General features: G+C 43.1%; 1 protein-coding gene across 1 annotated transcript in view; it reads left to right on the forward strand.

The window, feature by feature from the left end:
* The window catches only part of PHEX (phosphate regulating endopeptidase homolog X-linked), a 227,189-nt gene that overhangs the window by 94,218 nt on the left and 113,527 nt on the right, over positions 1-19,444 (forward strand). The window contains 1 exon segment of the mRNA XM_033195320.1: positions 12,158-12,259. Within this exon segment, the coding sequence (XP_033051211.1) occupies positions 12,158-12,259 (102 nt within the window).

Consider the following 19,444-nt stretch of genomic DNA (forward strand, 5'->3'; position numbering starts at 1 on the left):
TCCCAAGTAATGCCATGGATGACCTACAATATCTTCCATTTTTTCTGAGCTGCTCTCTGCCTGAGCAATTGCAGTAGTAATTCTTATCCTAAGGAAAGAATTCTCCTCCCACCGCATACTGCTACATCTGGTGTCGAAGACTTAAATACCCACGTGGGTCCAATTGCAGTGGCAGAGTTTGAACTTGCAACCTCAATACACTAGAAGTTCACCTCATTAGTGAACTAAGATAATTGAATTGATGTACTGCCATTAATATTCTTTAAATTCTCCAATTCCCTCGCTCACTGTTTCTCTCAGTGGTTGAGTAAATGAGATGTAACTATAACGTTGATGGCAGAAGTCACATGAAAGTCAGTGTCATGCATTATAGCATTGCCCTTATACTGAAGGGTTTTCGTTCCTTGCAAATTCAGCTGCTCACAAGGGTTGTTCTCAGTAAGGCCATTGTACAGATAAAGACAATGGTCCCTTCATCACAAACGGTGAAAGAAAGGATATTCTCTTTGGCTACCAAATACTCCTGTTTCTGTTTGTCTAGTAAGTGGTGTTGATTATTATTATCAAGATCACTTTCCAGAGAAACGTTGCTGAAGACCTGTCCAAATTAAGGCAAACCATGATGATTTGGTTTTTCTTAAGGGCTTTTTAATATATTTATAAAATATTGACCTAATGAAGAAATTATGTCTGGTTTTCTGCAAAGTTGCATTGATAGCTCATAGCCCAGCTCTGCTCTTACCAACATGGGTAAATCAGTTAACTTCTTTGAGCTTGTTTTCCTGTTTATAAATGATGCAAGAGTTTCTGTTGCTATGGTAGTGCTGTGTAACAATCAATCACAAAGCCTCACTGGCATCTGACAATAAGCAGTTACTGCTGATGCATCTGGAGTCAGTGGCGGCCCCCATGCAGCTCTGCTGATTTTGGCCAGGCTGGCTTGAATTTCTGGGGGTTGGCTGATCAAGGTTGGCTTTGGCAGAGGTGATTGGAATGACTCGGCTCTGCTTCATGTGCCTTACTTCCTTCAGCCGGCTAGCCTATGCATGTTCTCATGGTGATGGCAGAAGTTCAAGTGAGCAAGTAGAAACATGTGAGGTCTCCTGAGACCTAGGCTCAGAACAGGCATAATGTAATATCTGCATTTTGTTGGCCAAAGCAAGTCATAAGGCTGGCCCAGATTTACAGACTAGGGAAACAGGGTCTGCATTTTTTTTTTTTTTTTTTTTTTTTTTTTGGAGACAAGGTCTGGCTCTGTCACCCAGGCTGCAGTGCAGTGGTGCCATCTCTGCTCACTGCAGGCTCCGCCTCCCAGGCTTAAGCCATCTTCCCACTTTAGCCTCCCGAGTAGCTGGGACTACAGGTGTGCGCCATGATGCTCGGCTAATTTTTGTCTTTTTTGTAGAGACGGGGTTTTGCTATGTTGTCCAGGCTGGTCTTGGACTCGTGAGCTTAAGCGATCTGCCTTCCTTGGCTTTCCAAAGTGTTGGGATTACAGGTATGAGCCACCTGTAACTGCATTTTTAATGAGAGGATCTGCAAAGTCACACAGTAAAGGGAGTGGATAAATGAAGGTTATGGCGTTAAAGCTCTCAGTGCTGTGTATCACAAATAGGGATAAAAGTAGTACGTCCCTGTTTCATTTGTGGTGAGAATTAAATGAGGTAATCTATGTAGAAGGCCTAGCAAAATACCTGGTATACAACAAGTGCTCAGTGAATGTCAGCTACTCTTATTGCTAATATTGCCGTGCCTAATGTTAATAATTAAGATAGAATTTATAACATCAACTTCCTGGCATGGACTGTGGCAACTTCTGCATTTAGATTGCCTCTTTTAAATTTATCGTAGAGTGAGGGAGGTGCCTGGGGGGTTTTGCTGTTGCTACTCCTCCATACATGCCTAGTGTAGTAGCTTTCACTGGAATAAAGATCCTTTTCATGCTAGTGCCCTGGCCACATTCCAGAACCCACCCTATCATTTAATGCCAAGTCTGGCTCACACAAGAGTCTCATGAAATTACTCGAGGAGCCAAATATAATTTCTTTTTTCTTTTTTCTTTTTTCTTTTTTTTTTTTTTTTGAGACCAAATCTCACTGTGTTGCCCAGGCTGGAGTGCAGTGGTGCGATCTTGGCTCACTGCAACCTCCACCTTACAGGTTCACACTGTTCTTCTGCCTCAGCCTCCCAAGTAGCTGGGACCACAGGTGCATGCCACCACGCCTGGCTAATTTTTTGTATTTTTAGTAGAGATGGGGTTTCACTGTGTTAGCCAGGATGGTCTCGATCTCCTGACCTCGTGATCTGCCCTCCTTGGCCTTCCAAAGTGCTGGGATTACAGGCATGAGCCACTGTGCCCAGCCGTATAATTTCTAGAATAGGTCCAGATTTCACAACCCTCTGCAGGCTAAATCTTGTTGCAACAAATAACAGGTCCCAGTCGTGACAGCTCATTTATGCAATCTTTGGTCAAGTAACATCCAGCAAAACAAGTAATTTAGATAGCTCATTGGGAATTATTTTGAAATAAGTGTGAACATTTACTCTTGTCCTTGTCCTTGCGTATGCTGCTATGACAATGACACATTGGCTCACCTTTCTTGTTTTCTCCATTTCTGGCTAGCATTGGGCAGTGTTGCCTTTGCCACATATTATCAGCCACAGTCTTGTCAAGCAGATCTGGTCAGACCTATGGAATGTGAAGACCCTGTATTAGAAATTCATTTACCTAAAGAAAACATTTATGCCTTTCAACAGATCTGAATGTTGGAAGTGACCAGACACAGTTACTTGCTGGGGAGAATTTACCCACAGCCAAAGGCTAGACTATTTGAGACCGATTGACTTGTAAATATTATTCTGGTTTCTGATTCATCCTCTCTTAAAGTTGGAAAGTGGAAAACAGGAAAAGATGAGTTATAAAATTAGAACACAGCCTATATGTTCATATCCAGCAAATATAAATATAAATATCTACCTGAGTCTTATGAATATATGCCTTTAGATAAAAGGACATGAGAAACTCTTCCTGTACCACCAGAATAACCCACGTTATAGCATGACTTGGGCCCAAATAATTTGATTTTTTCTTCTTTTGCCAAAATGTTTAATAGGTATGTAACATTGCTAATCCTGACAAACTGATATGATTTATTCACTCACTTGGCTGCCAGAAACCTCAGCATTTTCTAACTATCCTTAGTTTTTCTGGTTTAACCACATGTCCCACTTCAATATAGGTCACTTTTTACTTATTTTGTTGCCATTATTTTTTATCAGGAGCCAATCCAAGGTCATTTTTATAAATAGTTACAGTATAAGTAATGAATTAATATTTACTATTTATTGGTACATTTATTTAATGTCTGTGTTTCTAGTAAAGTGACAATTGCCAGAAAGAAAAGTTTTTAAGAGTCCCCCTGAGATTAAAGCCTATTTCTTCAGGGTTATCCACATAAATTATTAACAATGATTTCCATTTTTCACATTCCACTAATCAAGTGGTTACAGCTCAAGAAAACTTGCCCTGTTCTAGAGCAATGGGAAGACTGGAAACATTTTAATCTCATGGTTTTTTCCAGATATTATAACTTCTAACTATATTAAAGAGGAAAGCCTACTCAACATTAAGCCTTTTTGTTAAGAATTTTATTAACATTAAATTAGTTTAAGGTTAATGCACATAATCAACCTTACTGATTTTTTTCTTTTTCCTTTCTTTCCTTTTTCAGAACTCTTAGCCTATAATTATTCCTCCTAGATATGTACTGTATTTTTAAACCATTCCTAGCTGTACCATGTTGACATCACCTATCTTAGAATGGACTAGGCTAGCTTACTGAGTCATTTGATTTCCACTAACGTTTGTGTTTGGTAGTAGGCTACAGTCATTCCGGAGACATTTGCTGTGAACCTTGTCCCCTAATATAAAGATGGATTTGCTACTCACTGATAAGTTCTATTCATGGATTCAGGCTTTGAATTATTAAATCAGAGTAGGTCTCTCTTTTCAAAAATGACTTCACCTAAAAAGGGTACCATATATTTTTTTTTTCCTTTTTCAGCTTTCATGTTGTTAAATCTCATGATCATATCTGTACAACACCATATTTTCTATGAGTGAGTTTGTTAATATTTTCTCTTTATACTATTGGAATAACTGTTATCTGTTAGCATATATGTAAGATATTTGATTCAGTTTCAACTCTGCTAGGTACCAATTGAAGGTTTCAAAAAGCATAAATTGATCAACTTGTATTTACTGAGCATCTGCTATATTTTAATATTAGGTGTGAATGTGAGATATGGACTCATATCGTGAAAAATCACATCACATGAGATATGAAATCATAAAACAAAATTTTAAATTAGCAGAATACTTTTTTGTTTGCTTACATATTCATGATCTCATTTGATCTAAATCATGGTTCCTGTTCTCAAAGCTTATGGGTCTTGTTAGGGAGACCAAATAAATATAAATGAAAAGACAACAATTAAACACACATATATGTATTATTCTGATTTTAAGCCTCCCAGGAACTCAGAGAGGGAATTGAAAGTGTGGGTTTAAGTGTCTGGGATTCATAGGTATGAGGTGGGATTTGAGTTGCCTTGTGGGATTTCTTTATTGTCAGGGACAAAGCTTTGAAGAAAACTACAACTGATAATGGGGCAAACTGACCCCTCCTTAAAGCAATGTTGGCATATGTCCCTTCAAATGTATTAATAGAACCATCATGACTCATTTATACAAAGTACAGAATTCTTACATCCATGTGATGGGAGGAAGGGTAAGGAGAGGGCAAGAGAAGAGCCCTCTCTTTAAAGTAAAGAGAGGGCTTTACTTTAACCATCTCACTAAAGCAAAGCCCTGGATGGATGGGTAACAAGTGCCTATGCATATGTGACTTACCAGTGTCTGGTGTCTGATGCAGAACACTATGGGCAAAATCCTGGGGTGCAAAGAATGAAAAAGAAAGAACCTGTTTTTAGATAATACTGGTTGAGGAAAAGAACTAAGAACTGCCCATAGATCAACCAAATGAACCATATTTTTATAGTGTGGTTCCATAAACTCTGAAATAAATGTGGTTTTTTTTTTTGTTTTTGTTTTTGTTTTTTTTTTTTTAAGACAGAGTCTTGCTCTGTCACCCAGGCTTGAGTGCAGTGGGGTGATCTTGGCTCACTGCAACCTCCACCTCCCGGGTTCAAGCGATTATTGTGCCTCAGCCTCTGGAGTAGCTGGGATTATAGTTGCCTGCCACCATGCCTGGCTAATTTTTGTATTTTTAGTAGAGACGGGGTTTCACCATGTTGGCCAGGCTGGTCTTGAACTCCTGTCCTCAGGTGATTCGCCCACCCTTGGCCTCCCAAAGTGCTGGGTATTACAGGTGGGAGCCATCGCACCCTGCCCCTGAAATAAATAGATATTTAACAAAATGTTGCTTTGCCTAGAGGGCTCTTAGCCTGAATATGGCGGATTTTACCATAATAACACTTGAGTTAATTTTTATATGTTATATTTTGACCTTTGACTGGCTCTAAATATTTCCTATGGGTAACTTCACCTTAAGACTTCCACTTTTAAGGGATTTCTATTAATGTTATATGCTGCCTGGTTGAGGTATGAGGTCAAAGTTTAGTGAAGAAATACTATTTCTCTCTTCTTACTTTAAAATTACAGCAGGTTTTTGACTTGACTGAAGGCAATGTTATTATGTGATGCTGTAGAGTAGTCTAAAGATAAAAATCAGAAGTGTTCAGTGATTTATCTTCCTAGTTCCAGCATGCTAAAATAATTATTTCTCTTATTTGCATTGACATGTCAACCAATGAAATTAATCACTTTCAAAGATTTTCCTTGTTCTTGAAGTCTGCTGGGGTAGTTCAACACCATTTTACAGAAAATGTTATACAATAAATCTGTAAAGTCTGCAAAAAAAAAAAAAAAGAAAAAAAAAGAAAAAAAAGAAAAAGAAAAAAATTGAGAACCTGAGATGGGGGATGTTATGGGGAGTGGAGGTGCCAGAGAAGACAAGGGCAAAGAGCAGCTGAGGCTCACGAGAAAACAAAAAGTGATTTACCCATGTTTTGACAAATGTGAGACAGCCACAAAGAGAGTGAGTTACCAAAGTGTGGATTCAGGGAAGACAGAGGTGGTGGTGGCAGGGGAGGAGGTGGAAGAAAAGGCAGAGGAGGAAGGAAGTGGCATGTGAATAAACTATTTGTCATTTTTCACTCTGGCAGTGGGCTGAAATCTTTTTTGCCTCTTTTTATTTTCATTTAGAATGCCAATCAACGGGTTGCAGACAAAGAACTTTAAAAACCTTTTCTTATTTATTTATTTAGAGACAGAGTCTTGCTCTGTCGCCCAGGCTGGAGTGCTGTGGTGCAATCTCGGCTCACTGCAACCTCCGCTTCCTGGGTTCAAGCGATTCTCCTGTCTCAGCCTCCCAAGTAGCTGAGGTTACAGGCGTGTGCCACCACGCCTGGCTAATTTCTTTTTTTGTATTTAGTAGAGATGGGGTTTCACCATGTTGGTCAGGCTGGTCTCGAACTCCTGACCTCAGGTGATCCACCCGCCTCAGCGTCCCAAAGTGCTGGGATTACAGACGTGAGCCACTGTGCCCGTCCTGAAAATCTTTTCAAAATGCATTACATTTTAATGAATTTGATAGCCATTTTAACGCCTAGGAGATGCTGGACGGGGAGGGTCCTGTGAAACCAAGCTGCTTAGAGAGAAGTATCTGGAAACACTCAGCCCCATTTTAATAATAACCACATACTCCATAAAAATGCCCCAAAGAGAACAGAAGCAAAATGACCTTAAGATTCATCATAGGAATCCAAAAATTCCAAAATTTGCCAAAGATCTTTTTAGCTTGGAGAGTGCTTATTTTTTTGACGAATTAATTTATTTTAAAACATAATAAAATGTTTTGCTTTTGTATACTTTATCCCAAATAAATATTTTCTTTGGACATGTTCAATCTTTTATTATTTATTGGGTGCTTTCTATTATTGCTACATCCTGGCCAACGTATTGAGAGGGAACCTTTTATTGTCCTCTTTGTCCCTATCTGTATATATAGTAATTCCCCCTTATCTGAGACAGATACTTTACAAGACCCCGCCGCCCAGCCCAGTGGATGAGACTGGAGATAGTACCAAACTCTGTATATACTATGTTTTTCCTACACATATATAACTATCATCAAGTTTAATTTATAAAGTAGGCACAGTAAGAGATTAACACCATTTTAATAACCATTAGTTATTTATTAACTAATAATAAAATAGAACAATTATAACGATATACTGTAATAAAAGTTATGTGAATGTGGTCTCTCTTTCTCAAAGTATCTTATGGTACTGAACTCATGCTTGTACTTCCTATGATCTGTCTGATAACCAAGATACCTAGCAAGTGACTATTGGGTGGGTATATACAGGGTGCAGATGCTGGACAAATGAAGGGTGATTCACATCCCAGGCCAGACAGGTTGGGATGGCGTGAAACTTCATCACACTAATCAGAATGGTGTGCAATTTAAAACTTGTGAGTTGTTTATTTCTGGAATTTTCCATTTAATATTTTCAGACCACAGTTGCCCACAGGTAACTGAAACTATGGAAAGCAAAATCATGAATAAGGGGCTACTACTGTACCTCTCTTCCTGGTAATATGTTCATGCTGCCAGGATGCACATAGCCATGTGTGAAGAAATATAATTTTTTAGAGAAACCTCCCTTTAAGCAGAAGGTCTCAATCCTATTTCATGGAGGAAAGACCTACCTTTATACCAGGACTCTCAACCTTCTACATCTAATCTTTAGATTCTTCTGCATGCCTGTCTATCATTTTAATCTTCTCTCCTCTCATAAGTCTGTCTCATGTATAAGGTGAATCCTTCCATATAGTCTCTGGATCCCCTCACCTCTTTTGCCCTCTGAGATACCACTCATGGCTTTCTTTGTCCCATATTTTCAGTCTCTTCCTTTTCGCTGGATCCTTTCTATTGGTATTTAAACATAGTCAAATCTCGCAGCTGTTCAACAACAACAAAAACAGTAGGAGCAGCATCAGCAAGCATATGCATGAAACCCAAACTCCAAACCCTCAGACCCTTCCCTTAACCCTACATCTCCTTCTCTCCTATCTTTGCTTTTTCTCTTTCATAGACAAACTCAATTAATTTGAGCAGACTTGCTGTCTTCGCTTCCCATACACTCTTCATCCCACTAGTTTGGCTTCTGTCCCCATCCCTCTTTTTCTTCCAGCTTTCTCAGTCTTATTGAATGGTGGTGGTTGCCCATACCTTTCTGAAGCCTAGGAATGAATCTGACTGTACTTTCCTCACTTTCCCACATAAAATGAATTACCTGTTTCCATTGGTTTGTTCACTAAATCTCTCCTTTGAGTCCACCCACTTCTTTCCCTCCCCATTGCCCCTCCCTAATTTGGGAAGATATAGTTTACTTTTCTCTGCGAACCTGACGGACCAGCCAATGCGTGTTGCTACATGGTGAGGTCCTCAAGACTTCGGGCCAGGCACGGTGGCTCATGCCTGTAATCCCAGTACTTTGGGAGGCTGAGGCGGGTGGATCATCTGAGCTCAGGGGTTAAAGACCAGCCTGGGCAATATGGTGAAATCCTGTCTCTACTAAAAATACACAGAAGTTGGCCGGGCGCGGTGGCTCAAGCCTGTAATCCCAGCACTTTGGGAGGCCGAGACGGGCGGATCACGAGGTCAGGAGATCGAGACCATCCTGGCTAATACGGTGAAACCCCGTCTCTACTAAAAAAATACAAAAAACTAGCCGGGCGACGAGGCAGGCGCCTGTAGTCCCAGCTACTTGGGAGGCTGAGACAGGAGAATGGCGTGAACCGGGGAGGCGGAGCTTGCAGTGAGCTGAGAGCCGGCCACTGCACTGCAGCCTGGGCGGCAGAGCAAGACTCCGTCTCAAAAAAAAAAAAAAAAAAAAAATACACAAAAGTTAACTGGCATGGTGGTGCATGTCTGTGATCCCAGCTGCTTGGGAGGCTGAGTCAGGAGAATCGCTTGAACCTGGGAGGTGGAGGTTGCAGTGAGTAGTGAGCCAAGATCGCGTCACTGCACCCCAGCCTGGACGACAGAGTCAGACTCCGTCTCAAAAAAAAAAAAAAAAAAAAAAAAGACTTAGGCATGCCAATAGGCAAAAGATCTAGTTCCTGGAGATTTCCTTGTCATTTTAATATCCTCCTGATGTGGGTCTTCTGTTTGAAATGGTGACTTCTGCATGTCTCAGTTGATTCCCTTTTACTCCCTGGCATTTCCCTCTGATTTTGGGAGGAATCCTCTGTTTCTACTGGAGGCTCTGAGCCCTCTACTGTTATTTTAGTTCTTTGGTCAGGTCCTGGCTTTGGTCCTCATTAGCTGTATGAGCTTGAGCAGATCATAGACTCCTTGATCCTTAGTTTCCTTATCTGTCAAATAAATGGTTTCCCCTGGTCCAGTGGCTCCCAGCCCTGACTGCACATTAGAATTACCTGGGGAACTTTTTAAACCCTCCCAGTGCCCAGGCTGGACCTCAGAACAATGATACTAGCATCCCGATGCCCAGGTCTCAGGATTTTTTATTTTATTTAGAAATTTTTTTGTCAGCATTTTTTTTTTTTTTTCATTTGAGATAGAGTCTCGCTCTGTCACCCAGACTGGAGTGCAGTGGTGTGATCTCAGCTCACTGCAACCTCCGCCTCCCAGATTCCAGCGATTCTCCTGCCTCAGCCTCCCAAGTAGCTGGAATTACAGGTGCCTGCCACTACACCCAGCTATTTTTTTGTATTTTTAGTAGAAACAGGGTTTCACCATGTTGGCCAGGCTGGTCTTGAACTCCTGACCTCAAGTGATTCGCCCACCTTGGCCTCCCAAAGTGCTGGGATCACAGGCGTCAGTGACTACGCCCAGCTGTCGGTATTTTTTTAAAGTTCCTCCAAAGATTCTAATGGGCAGACAAAGTTAAGAACCACTGACTTAATGAGTTTTAAAGGACCTTTTGCTCTTTGCTCTTCTAACAGTTTGTGTTTTATCCCAAGTTGAAGTTTCTCTTCTTTTAATGTTTTTGCCAAGTTGGGAAGAAATAGCTGTGAAGCTCCTCCGACCCCCTTCCATCTGCTGTTTGTTCTTATTTACATATGATGGAACCCAGCCCACTGATTTATAGCTCTGGTTCCCTCACAACTGTTATTGAACTGAAAACATAGCTGAAAACTTATTAAACAGAAAAACATTATTTTAAGCTTAGTGCTGACTATTATAGAACCAAGGAAACATTTCAACGTCTTTTCTTCTAGAATTAATGTTAACAATTGATTTACAACACCATACTCTCAAATGGAAAAGTTCATTCTGGGGCCAAACCCAGTATTTTTTTCTTTCTTGGGTGTCCCGTTGAGAAAGCCAAAGCGTCTCTGCAGGACAACTGGATTTTGAGGGGTTCGTATCCATGAACAGGCAGGGCCTCCTCACATTGCTGCAGGTGGCCTCTAATGTGACATGTCAGCAGCTCCTTGCCTCCAGTCCTCTCTTTTGGTCCACAGACACTGGCAGCAAAGCCAGGCACACACATCCTCACTATGAGTGTGGCCTCACTGTTCAAATGCTTTGCAATAGGTCTTTCAGAAGACCACCTTTCTGTAGCACTCCTCTTTAGGCCTACCATCTCATTTCATTATTTTTTTAGAGACAAGGTCTCACTCTGTCACCCAGGCTGAAGTATAGTAGTGCAATCATAGCTCGCTGCAGCCTCAAACTCCTGAGCTCAAGTGATCTTCCTGCCTCAGCCTCCTGAGTTGCTAGGACTACAGGTGCAGGCGCCACCATGCCCAGCTTTTTAAAAATAATTTTGTTTTTATAGAGATGAGGTCTTCTTGTGTTGCCCAGGCTGGTCTCGAACTCCTGGCCTCAAGTAATCCTCCCGCTTCGGCCTCCCAAAGTCCTGAGATTATAGGGGTGAGCCACTGCCCCTGGCCTATACCTACCCTTTTAAATTTGAAATAACAAGACTTTTCTGAGCTGCCAAGGAGTAGAGAGGAGAGTGGGAAGATGATATAGCACAGCCGAACATTTATTTTAACCCACGGAACTAATTTGGAAAGAACTGGGGTCCTGACATAAGTGTGATTCATATTGGTGAAGTGTCCTTTGGGGTGCTAACTCTCCCTGCCCATTTCTCTGTGTTAACAGTTACCTCTTTCACTGTTCGCTTTCTTCTGCAATACCTATCTGAAATGCACAGCCCATGCCTTTGCCTGTCTCTCTCAGTCCTTTATTAAATGATTAAAATTAGTTGGTACTTTGATAAGGATGAACCAGTTTAGTAGCTACAGACAGGTAAGTTATTGGTTTGTCATAATCTATGGTGAATTCCCGTCCCTGTATACCTGTATAATTCATTTTATGGCTGGGCCATCACATTATTCTCATGGAAAGAAATGGTTATCATCTTTTTTTTTTTTTTTTTTTGGAGACAGGGTCTTGCTTTGTTGCCCAGGCTGGAGTACAGTGGTGCGGTCATGGCTCACTACAACCTCTACCTCTTGGGCTCAAGCAATCCTCCCACCTCAGCTTCCTGAGTGACTGAGACTACAGGCATTTGCCACTACACCTAGCTAATTTTTATATTTTTTGTAGAGATGGGGTTTTGCCATGTTGCCCATGTTGGTCTTGAACCCCTGGGCCCAAGTGATCTGTTCACCTCAGCCTCAAAGTCCTGTGATTACAGGCATGAGCCACCATGCCCAGCTAATTTTTATATTTTTGGGAGAGATGGGGTTTCACCATGTTGCCCGTGCTGGTCTCGAACTCCTGGGCTCAAGTGATCCACCTGCCTCGGCCTCCCAAAGTGTTGGGATTACGGGCATGAGCCACCGTGCTGGGTTAGTTATATTTTATATTATATTTTATAATATAATTTTAGTTAGTTATATTTTAGTGGTGGAAAAAAGGGAATTTTCCTGGAAAAAGAAGTGTTACCAGAGCATGGAGTCAAGCTGAAGGAACCCCTTACTTACCATGTTGAGTATTGAGTCATTTCTCATGCAAGCCAATTTTGTTCCAGAAAACCTCAACTGAAACTTCTTGGCTTTGACGTTCCCTCTTTGGGTATTTTCTTGTAGATGGAGGAATTGATTGAGGGCGTTCGCTGGGCCTTTATTGACATGCTAGAGAAAGAAAATGAGTGGATGGATGCAGGAACGAAAAGGAAAGCCAAAGAAAAGGTAAGGATTCCTTTTGATGAAAACAATAAGACTTCTGGTTTAATGGATTTTCATGCTTGACATTGACTGTATAGTTGGTTTTTATATTGACTGAACTGTTGACTCTGAATGACCCCAGAGTTAGCTGTCTACTTTTGGATGAATATATAGATTTTTTTTTTCACCAGGAGGTAAGAGAAAATAATACCAGCATTTTTCGAACTGCATTTTCAAATACCTTGTAATTCTGCCTTTCCTTTCTCCTAATTGCCGTCTGTAAGAGGCACATGGCTTGCTGCCTGCTGAATTGTGTCATAAACCATCACTGTATATGGCAGAATGCAGAGCAGTGGGGAGTCACAGGGAGCAGCTGGAAGAAGAGCCCCTAAGACACCAAGAAGAAGAAAACCCATATTGGCCACATGTCCTTCTGCTCTGTGCATGATGCGTGCAAATGTCCTGGGGCAAATCCTTTCCTGTAACCAAGCATATCTCCTCCCTGACCCATCATTTGGCACAAATGACCCAAATAGTATACTTCTAAACTGCAGACCAGTGTTCTACCATTGCTTAGGACTACAAAAGTATTTCCTAATAGAAGTGGACACTTGCTGGGCCTTGTAAAATTTTCTGATACTGTGCAACACAATAAGGGAATAAAGGAGAAAAGTATTGACAGCCATGCTATTTAAAAGTAGAAAACGGGCTGGACGCACTGGCTCATGCCTGTAATCCCAGGACATTGGGAGGCTGAGGCAGGTGGATCACTTGAGGTCAGGAGTTTGAGACCAGTCTGTCCAACATGGAGAAACCCCATCTCTACTAAAAATACAAAAAATTAGTTGGGTGTGGTGGCATGCGTCTGTAGTCCCAGCTACTCGGGAGGCTGAGGCGGGAGAATTGCTTGAGGCTGGGAGGCAGAGGTTGCAGCGAGTTGAGATCGTGCCACTGCACTCCAGCCTGGGTGACAGAGTGAGACTCCGTCTCTGAATAAATGAATGAATGGGACGCATTTTGAATTCGAGAGATTCTGATAGAGCTGGAATTCAAGTGGGTAGAGCACACCTGCTAGACTCTTGATGGATGCTACTCTGCAGCTGAGAGATTCTGAAATGAGGAATGTTTCTTGTATCTAGAGGTATTTTTGAAAGCTTCCTGAGTATAGCAATCACCTGGGTTGCCTGGACGCTCTGGCTTTCTGGGCCCCTTCCCAGCAAGGCCTGGGTTAATGGATCATGGATGCAGGCTGAACATCTGTCAGTTTAGCCAGTCTCCAGGTGATTGTTATCCCTAGGCAGGTCTGGGGAAACACTGCTTGGAGTCATATTGAGTCATACTGAGCACAAATACTTTTGCCTTATGGTCAAGAAACAAAGGGGACAGTATTCTGGGAATGCTTAACCTTGTTGAAAAGAGAACACGTAGAGGTTTAGCAAGGATATTTTCTAGTGCTTTAAACTCATGGTACTGAAGATGGATAAACATTGCCATAGATACTTTTGTCAATAGATGTGAAAAGGCTGTTTGTTCAGTGTTTATAATGAAGGAAAAACTGGAATGGTAGGTGGCAAGGCAGTGTTGGAGGAAGACAAAGGGTAGTTTTGATTTTTTGTTTCCCCTTCAAAAATCTGTCAAAGCTATCTTCAGTCACATAAGGCACAAGCTGATGAAGGCAAGAGCACATGGGCTGTGATGGGAAACTCTCCAGATAGTAGACAACTTTCAACACCAACATATTGTTGTTTTATGAAGGCTTCATTTATTTGCTGAGCTAGCTTGTTACCACAAGCTAGCTGTGGAACAGGATGTGTCTTGCCCTGGGCAGTTGAGCGCTTAGTGTATTAAGGGCTCTTTATCCTCGCCTGACCTCACATGGACTGAATAGGTGCTTGCATGAATTAGTACAGGCCCACCAGGGTGGAGGGTGGGGTGGAGTGTATGTGTATGTATGCGTGTTGGGGGTAATGTGTTATGAATAGCTGGATGCCAGGGGAATGTTCTGGGAAGTCAGTTCTTTGAGCAGTATGGATTGCAGTTGCCTCAGGGAGTTCTTCTGAGTTGCATAAGGGAGTGGGTGCCTCACAGTTGGCCCTTCTCGGCAAGTGGCCCATGGGTCCTTCTTGAAGCAGGACTATTCTCAGTTCTTCTAATATTAGACATGTTCCTGTTTGCCTCCCGAGTTGCTCTCCAGTCCTCTATTTTATTTCAATGAGAGCTGTCAGTTTTTCTTCTGAAAGCGCTCTTTGAACACTCTACTTTCTTTGAGTTGAGTTCAACCTGCCAGGAACTCTGCTAGTTCCACGACAGGTGCAAATATCAAAGGCAAATTGGATCTCACAAAGTTCCCTGACTATATCTTGCATTTCAGAGTTCAGAGAAGTTTCTTTAATGAAATGCAAGAAAGATGGATGTTGTCGAAGCAATTTCAGCAGTTCTCTGAAGTAGGTCCTTCCCGGGACCCCCAGAAGATATAATTTTTTTTTTTTTTTTTTTCAAAATTAAATGGACATGCAGTTCTGAAAATGACCTCTGGGCGGAGCTCGTGGTGCTCACAAAGAACACTTGCGGCATTGAAAGCTTTTATGCAGCTTTCTACTCCGGGGTTGTTTTTGAAAAAAAATTTTTTTCTTGCCCTTTTTCTCTGCTGTCCTCGATTTGATTGCCTTTTAATAGTCAACAATAAAGGAGAGACTCTGCCTAATAATTCCTTGAATCTTAGATGGAAATCTCTCACTATCTTAGGGCTTTGTCTTTCTGATACTGAGTAGCCCCTGCATTAAGAAAGGATTTGCCTGCATTTGAAGTGGAGGTGAATAACTCGCCTGCTCTTCCTGGTATGACTTGGCACTGTTCTTTGGGCATGTGTTGTATGCAGTATATCACCCAGGCGGAAGATTTCTCATCAATAATAGTGCCCACACTGGGCCAATGCTGAGTCACTTGGCAACCCATTGGGAAAGCTGGAAAAATGTTCTGATTTGTGAAAGGGAGAAGCTTTTCTTTCTTTCACCATGAAGCTCTGGACCGCAGCTAATTGCAGAGCCTCCTAAGAAGTGTTAACCTCAGCATTCCATAGTGACCGACCTCCTGAACCGGGCAGGTACAGAAAGCTGCAGTGCTCTGAGGCCTAATACCTTGGCTTTTGTAGCAGTGACCTCGTCTCAAAATGGAAGTGTGTGGATGTGGCTTTGTCGTACTCTTTGCTAGGGGTGATCACTGTAAACGATAAATGAGGACGCCTCGGCTCCCGTGAAGGGTAAATTTGTTATCTGTGTCTCCCTGCCTTGTCCTGCTCATCTCTTAAGAGGTCATGAGTGGTTTTTGTATAGTGAAACTGATGATGTAGGTTTCAAGTGGAAATTCAGTATTGTGAAATAAGCACCCCCTGTTCCCTGCAAGCATGTGCTCTTATTGTAAATAAGCAGCACAGGACAGGGCCTCTGTTATTTTTCTGGTGACCACAGCTGTTGAATGAGTGTCAGGTGATAAAATAATGATTTTAGGGGTGTCTCCTGGAGGATTTGCCCTTGCCAGAGTAGAAGAGGAGGATCTCAAGGTCGCTACATCAGGATTCTGACTGAGGCCTGGCAGGAAAGCGTCAGATCAGGAGGAGCAACTTCCTGAGCTTGGCTTATCTGCAGCTGGATTTGACTATATCACCAAAAGCTGGATCCCTTCGGGATTATTTGTTTCTTTGTGCTCTTTGCCCCGGGACCTAAGTTTGTCAGGTCACATCCAAAGAAAAATAGCAGGATGGGACTCACAGGGAGGTGGCATCCTAACGATGCTGTGAGGGAGTGGCCTTAACCTTGGCCACAGCAGGTGCAGAGAAGTCGGCTGCATGGTCCTAAGTTTATTGGCATTTAACTCCCACACACAGGCTTTGAGTGAGGTGGGGAGCGTTTTCTGGCAGAGGGCAAAACAGAGGTGTAGCTCACTTCTTTGGCTTTGTTTCTAAGCTCTACCAGGCCTAGGTACTGGATTTCTCCCAGGTATATCCCGAGCCTGGTGGTTCTCAAGGTGTGATTCCAGACCAGTAGCAGCAGTGGTCCCTGGGAACTCATTAGAGATGCACATTTTTGCATCCCTACCTGCTGAGCTCTGGGAGTAGGGCTCAGTGTCTTGTGTTTTACCTGGTGATTCTGCTGCATGAAAAAGGTTGGGAACCCCTGCCTTGTCCTTACCACTTCACAGCACACCTGCCTGACTTCCAGCTGCAGCCACCTGCATTTTGGCTAAGAGCATCCTCTCCCTGCCACAGCCTGCTTTGCTACTCATAAAGAGGGCCCAAAGGATGGGGAATGGCCACACCTTCCTCAGAAGTCCTCACCCAACAGTTGATGGGAGTTGTTCTGTGTGGCCCCCGCTCCCTCATCCCTCTAGTGCATGTTCCACACGGGCTCTGGGAGCTTTTCCAGTGAGCTAGAGCTCTTATACTAGCTAAGATACTCGTTGCTGACTGCCTTTCTTTCTCTACATATTTCCTCTTTCTCCTACCAGTGTTTCTTTTGCTGCCCAAATGAACTGCTCGCACTTGAATCCTTGTCTTAGAGTCTGTTTCTGGGGGATTCCCAACTAGGACACAGCCCCTGGGGGTATACGTTTTCCTAATGCTTCCTTGCCTGTAAGGCAACAGCAAATTTCACCGAGTCTGGTTACTAGCCCCGCTTCAGCAGGCTCAATGCCACAAACATTTCTAGCACACCAACAGCATGCCAGGTGCCAAGCCAGGATTTGGACTCAGAGATGAGCAGCCGCAGTCCCTTTTCTGCGGGGGCCTTCAGGCTCCCAGGAGAGCACAGGAGGCCACGGATGCAGGGCTGACCTAGAGAAGTATTAGGTAATGTGATGGAGATGCAAAGTGGTCCTGGGAGTCTAGGGGGGGAGGCTTTTGCTGAGCCCAAACATGACATGTGAGGGCGCCTTACTTGGGAAGTACCTACTCTGCCCCTTTTTCTCTTCCTCTGTGTTGTTCCCACATCCTGTCTTGCAGCCTTGTGGCAAGTCTTCCTCTTCCTTCCTTACTAATCCCAACTCCGCATCTGGCTGTCACTTCCCCTGGGTACCTTCACTCCTGCTTCGCCTCACTGTGCATTTTAAATTGTTTTGTGGGAGAAAACAAAGGGAAGGGCTTTCATCAAACTGCCTTCTGACCTTTCCAGTTACAGATTCTAGCATATTTGCATAACCGCTCAAGAATGCAGTCACCCTGCATCTGGCATCCACTCCAGGGCTCACCAGGGACAGTGACTGGTAGACCAACATGGAAACTGAGGGCTGTGGCTCCCTCCCATGTGCCACCTTCCCAAGCTTGTCCCTTTTCTCTGGCTCCATGTCTCTCAGTCTCTCTCACACACATGCAGGCCAAGATGGCGGCCTTCATACTTGTATCTCTTTCCTCTCACTGGCCTCAACAGGAAGTACAGTATAGAGGTCAGGAGAATAGACAGGTGAGAGACTGCCTAGTTTCCAGGCCAACTTCTACACCTTATTGGCTGTATGACCCTTGGGAAATTACTTAACTTCTTCCACCCTCAGTTTTCACGTCCGTAAACTGGGGAGATTGGTCCCTATCTCAGAAGATTTGTTATGAGGATTAAAAGAGCCAGTATGCCTAAAGTACTTAGAAGAATGCCTGGAGCGTGAGAAAGGCTCCCCAAGTTGTCAGCCATTTGGTCCAAACGGCTGTGCCTCTGGGAGGGGAGGATTTGGCTGGACCAGATGGTGAGAGGAGGGATATTTGTGAGCAGCCCCTGCTGAGAGGGTGGTGGAGGGGATGCATTGCTTTTCTCTGGATTTTGGATTTTGTGGTTTTGAACAAATTCAGTATTGCCATTGTGATATTTTAAACACAAAAGTAAATATCTGGTATAAGGGGGAGTTTGATGCATATATTTATTTATTTTTTCGAGTTAAAGTCTTGCTCTGTTGCCCAGGCTGGAGTGCAGTGTTACAGTCGTAGCTCACTGCAGCCTTAAACTCCTGGGCTCAAGCGATCCACTCACCTTAGCCTCCTGAGTATCTGGAACTATAGTTGTGTGCCCCCACATCAAGCTAAGTGGCTTCTTTTAATTTTTTTTGTAGAGATGGGATCTCACTATGTTGCCCAGGCTGGTCTCAAACTCTTGGCCTCAACTGATCTGCCAGCTACAGCCTCCTCAAGTGCTGGGATTACAGTGTGAGCCACTGCCACACCCAGCCAACATATATTTATTAAAGGCATAGTACATGTGATATCTTATCGGAGTGAGTTTCCATGCTCTAGAGCCTCATGTAAATGTCATTTAAGGGGATGCTTTAGGTCATTCATTCTCGCACTTGAGAACGCATCAGTACCATCTGAAGGGCTTGTTAAAACAGCAATTGCCAGCCCCACCCCTATGATTTCTGATTCGGTAGGGCTGAGGTGAGCCTGGATATTTGCATTTCTGACAAGTTCTCAGGCGATTCTGGTGCTTCTGGTCTGGGGCCTGTGCTTTGAGAGCTCTAGGTGATTACAAGTAAATATTTCCTTATGCCAAGTCTGTGTTAATAGAAGGGTATAATGTTCGTTAAGTTATTGTCTTACCTCTCACTGGAGTCCCCTTTTCACCATTTCTCACAGGTGGGTCCCCTGAGTGAGTACTAGGACACCCAGAATCCAGCCAGGCCACCTACTCTACCATTGCTGTCTCTGCTAAGAGCCCTTCTTGAGAGAGATCCAAAGGCTCTTTCTTGGTCATTTCTGCCCCTTGACTCCACATCTGTCCCCAGGAACCACCCAGGTTAAGTCTTCCACATAAAAGCCCTTCCAACGTTTGAAGATGTTTAAATGTTTTCTTTTTTCTTTATTTTATTTTCTTTATTTTTTTTCAAGACAGTCTTGCTCTGTGGCCCAGGCTAGAGTGCAGTGGTGCAATCTTGGCTCACTGCAACCCCTGTCTCCTGGGTTCAAGCGATTCTCCTGTCTCAGCCTTCCGAGTAGCTGGGACCACAGGTGTGCGCCACCGTGCCCAGCTGATTTTTGTGTTTTTAGTAGAGATGGATTTTTGCTATGTTGGCCAGGTTGGTCTTGAGTTCCTGACCTCAAGTAATCCACCTGCCTCAGCCTCCCAAAGTGCTGGGATTACAGGTGTGAGCCACCGCGCCCAGCTGTTTTTTCTATTTCAGATACAACACCTTTAGTGTTTCTCATATTAAATTAACCAAAATTACAGTCAGACTGGA

This window comes from Trachypithecus francoisi, unplaced genomic scaffold (assembly GCF_009764315.1).
Source record: "Trachypithecus francoisi isolate TF-2019V2 unplaced genomic scaffold, Tfra_2.0 Contig01603, whole genome shotgun sequence".
Lineage (NCBI taxonomy): Eukaryota > Metazoa > Chordata > Mammalia > Primates > Cercopithecidae > Trachypithecus > Trachypithecus francoisi.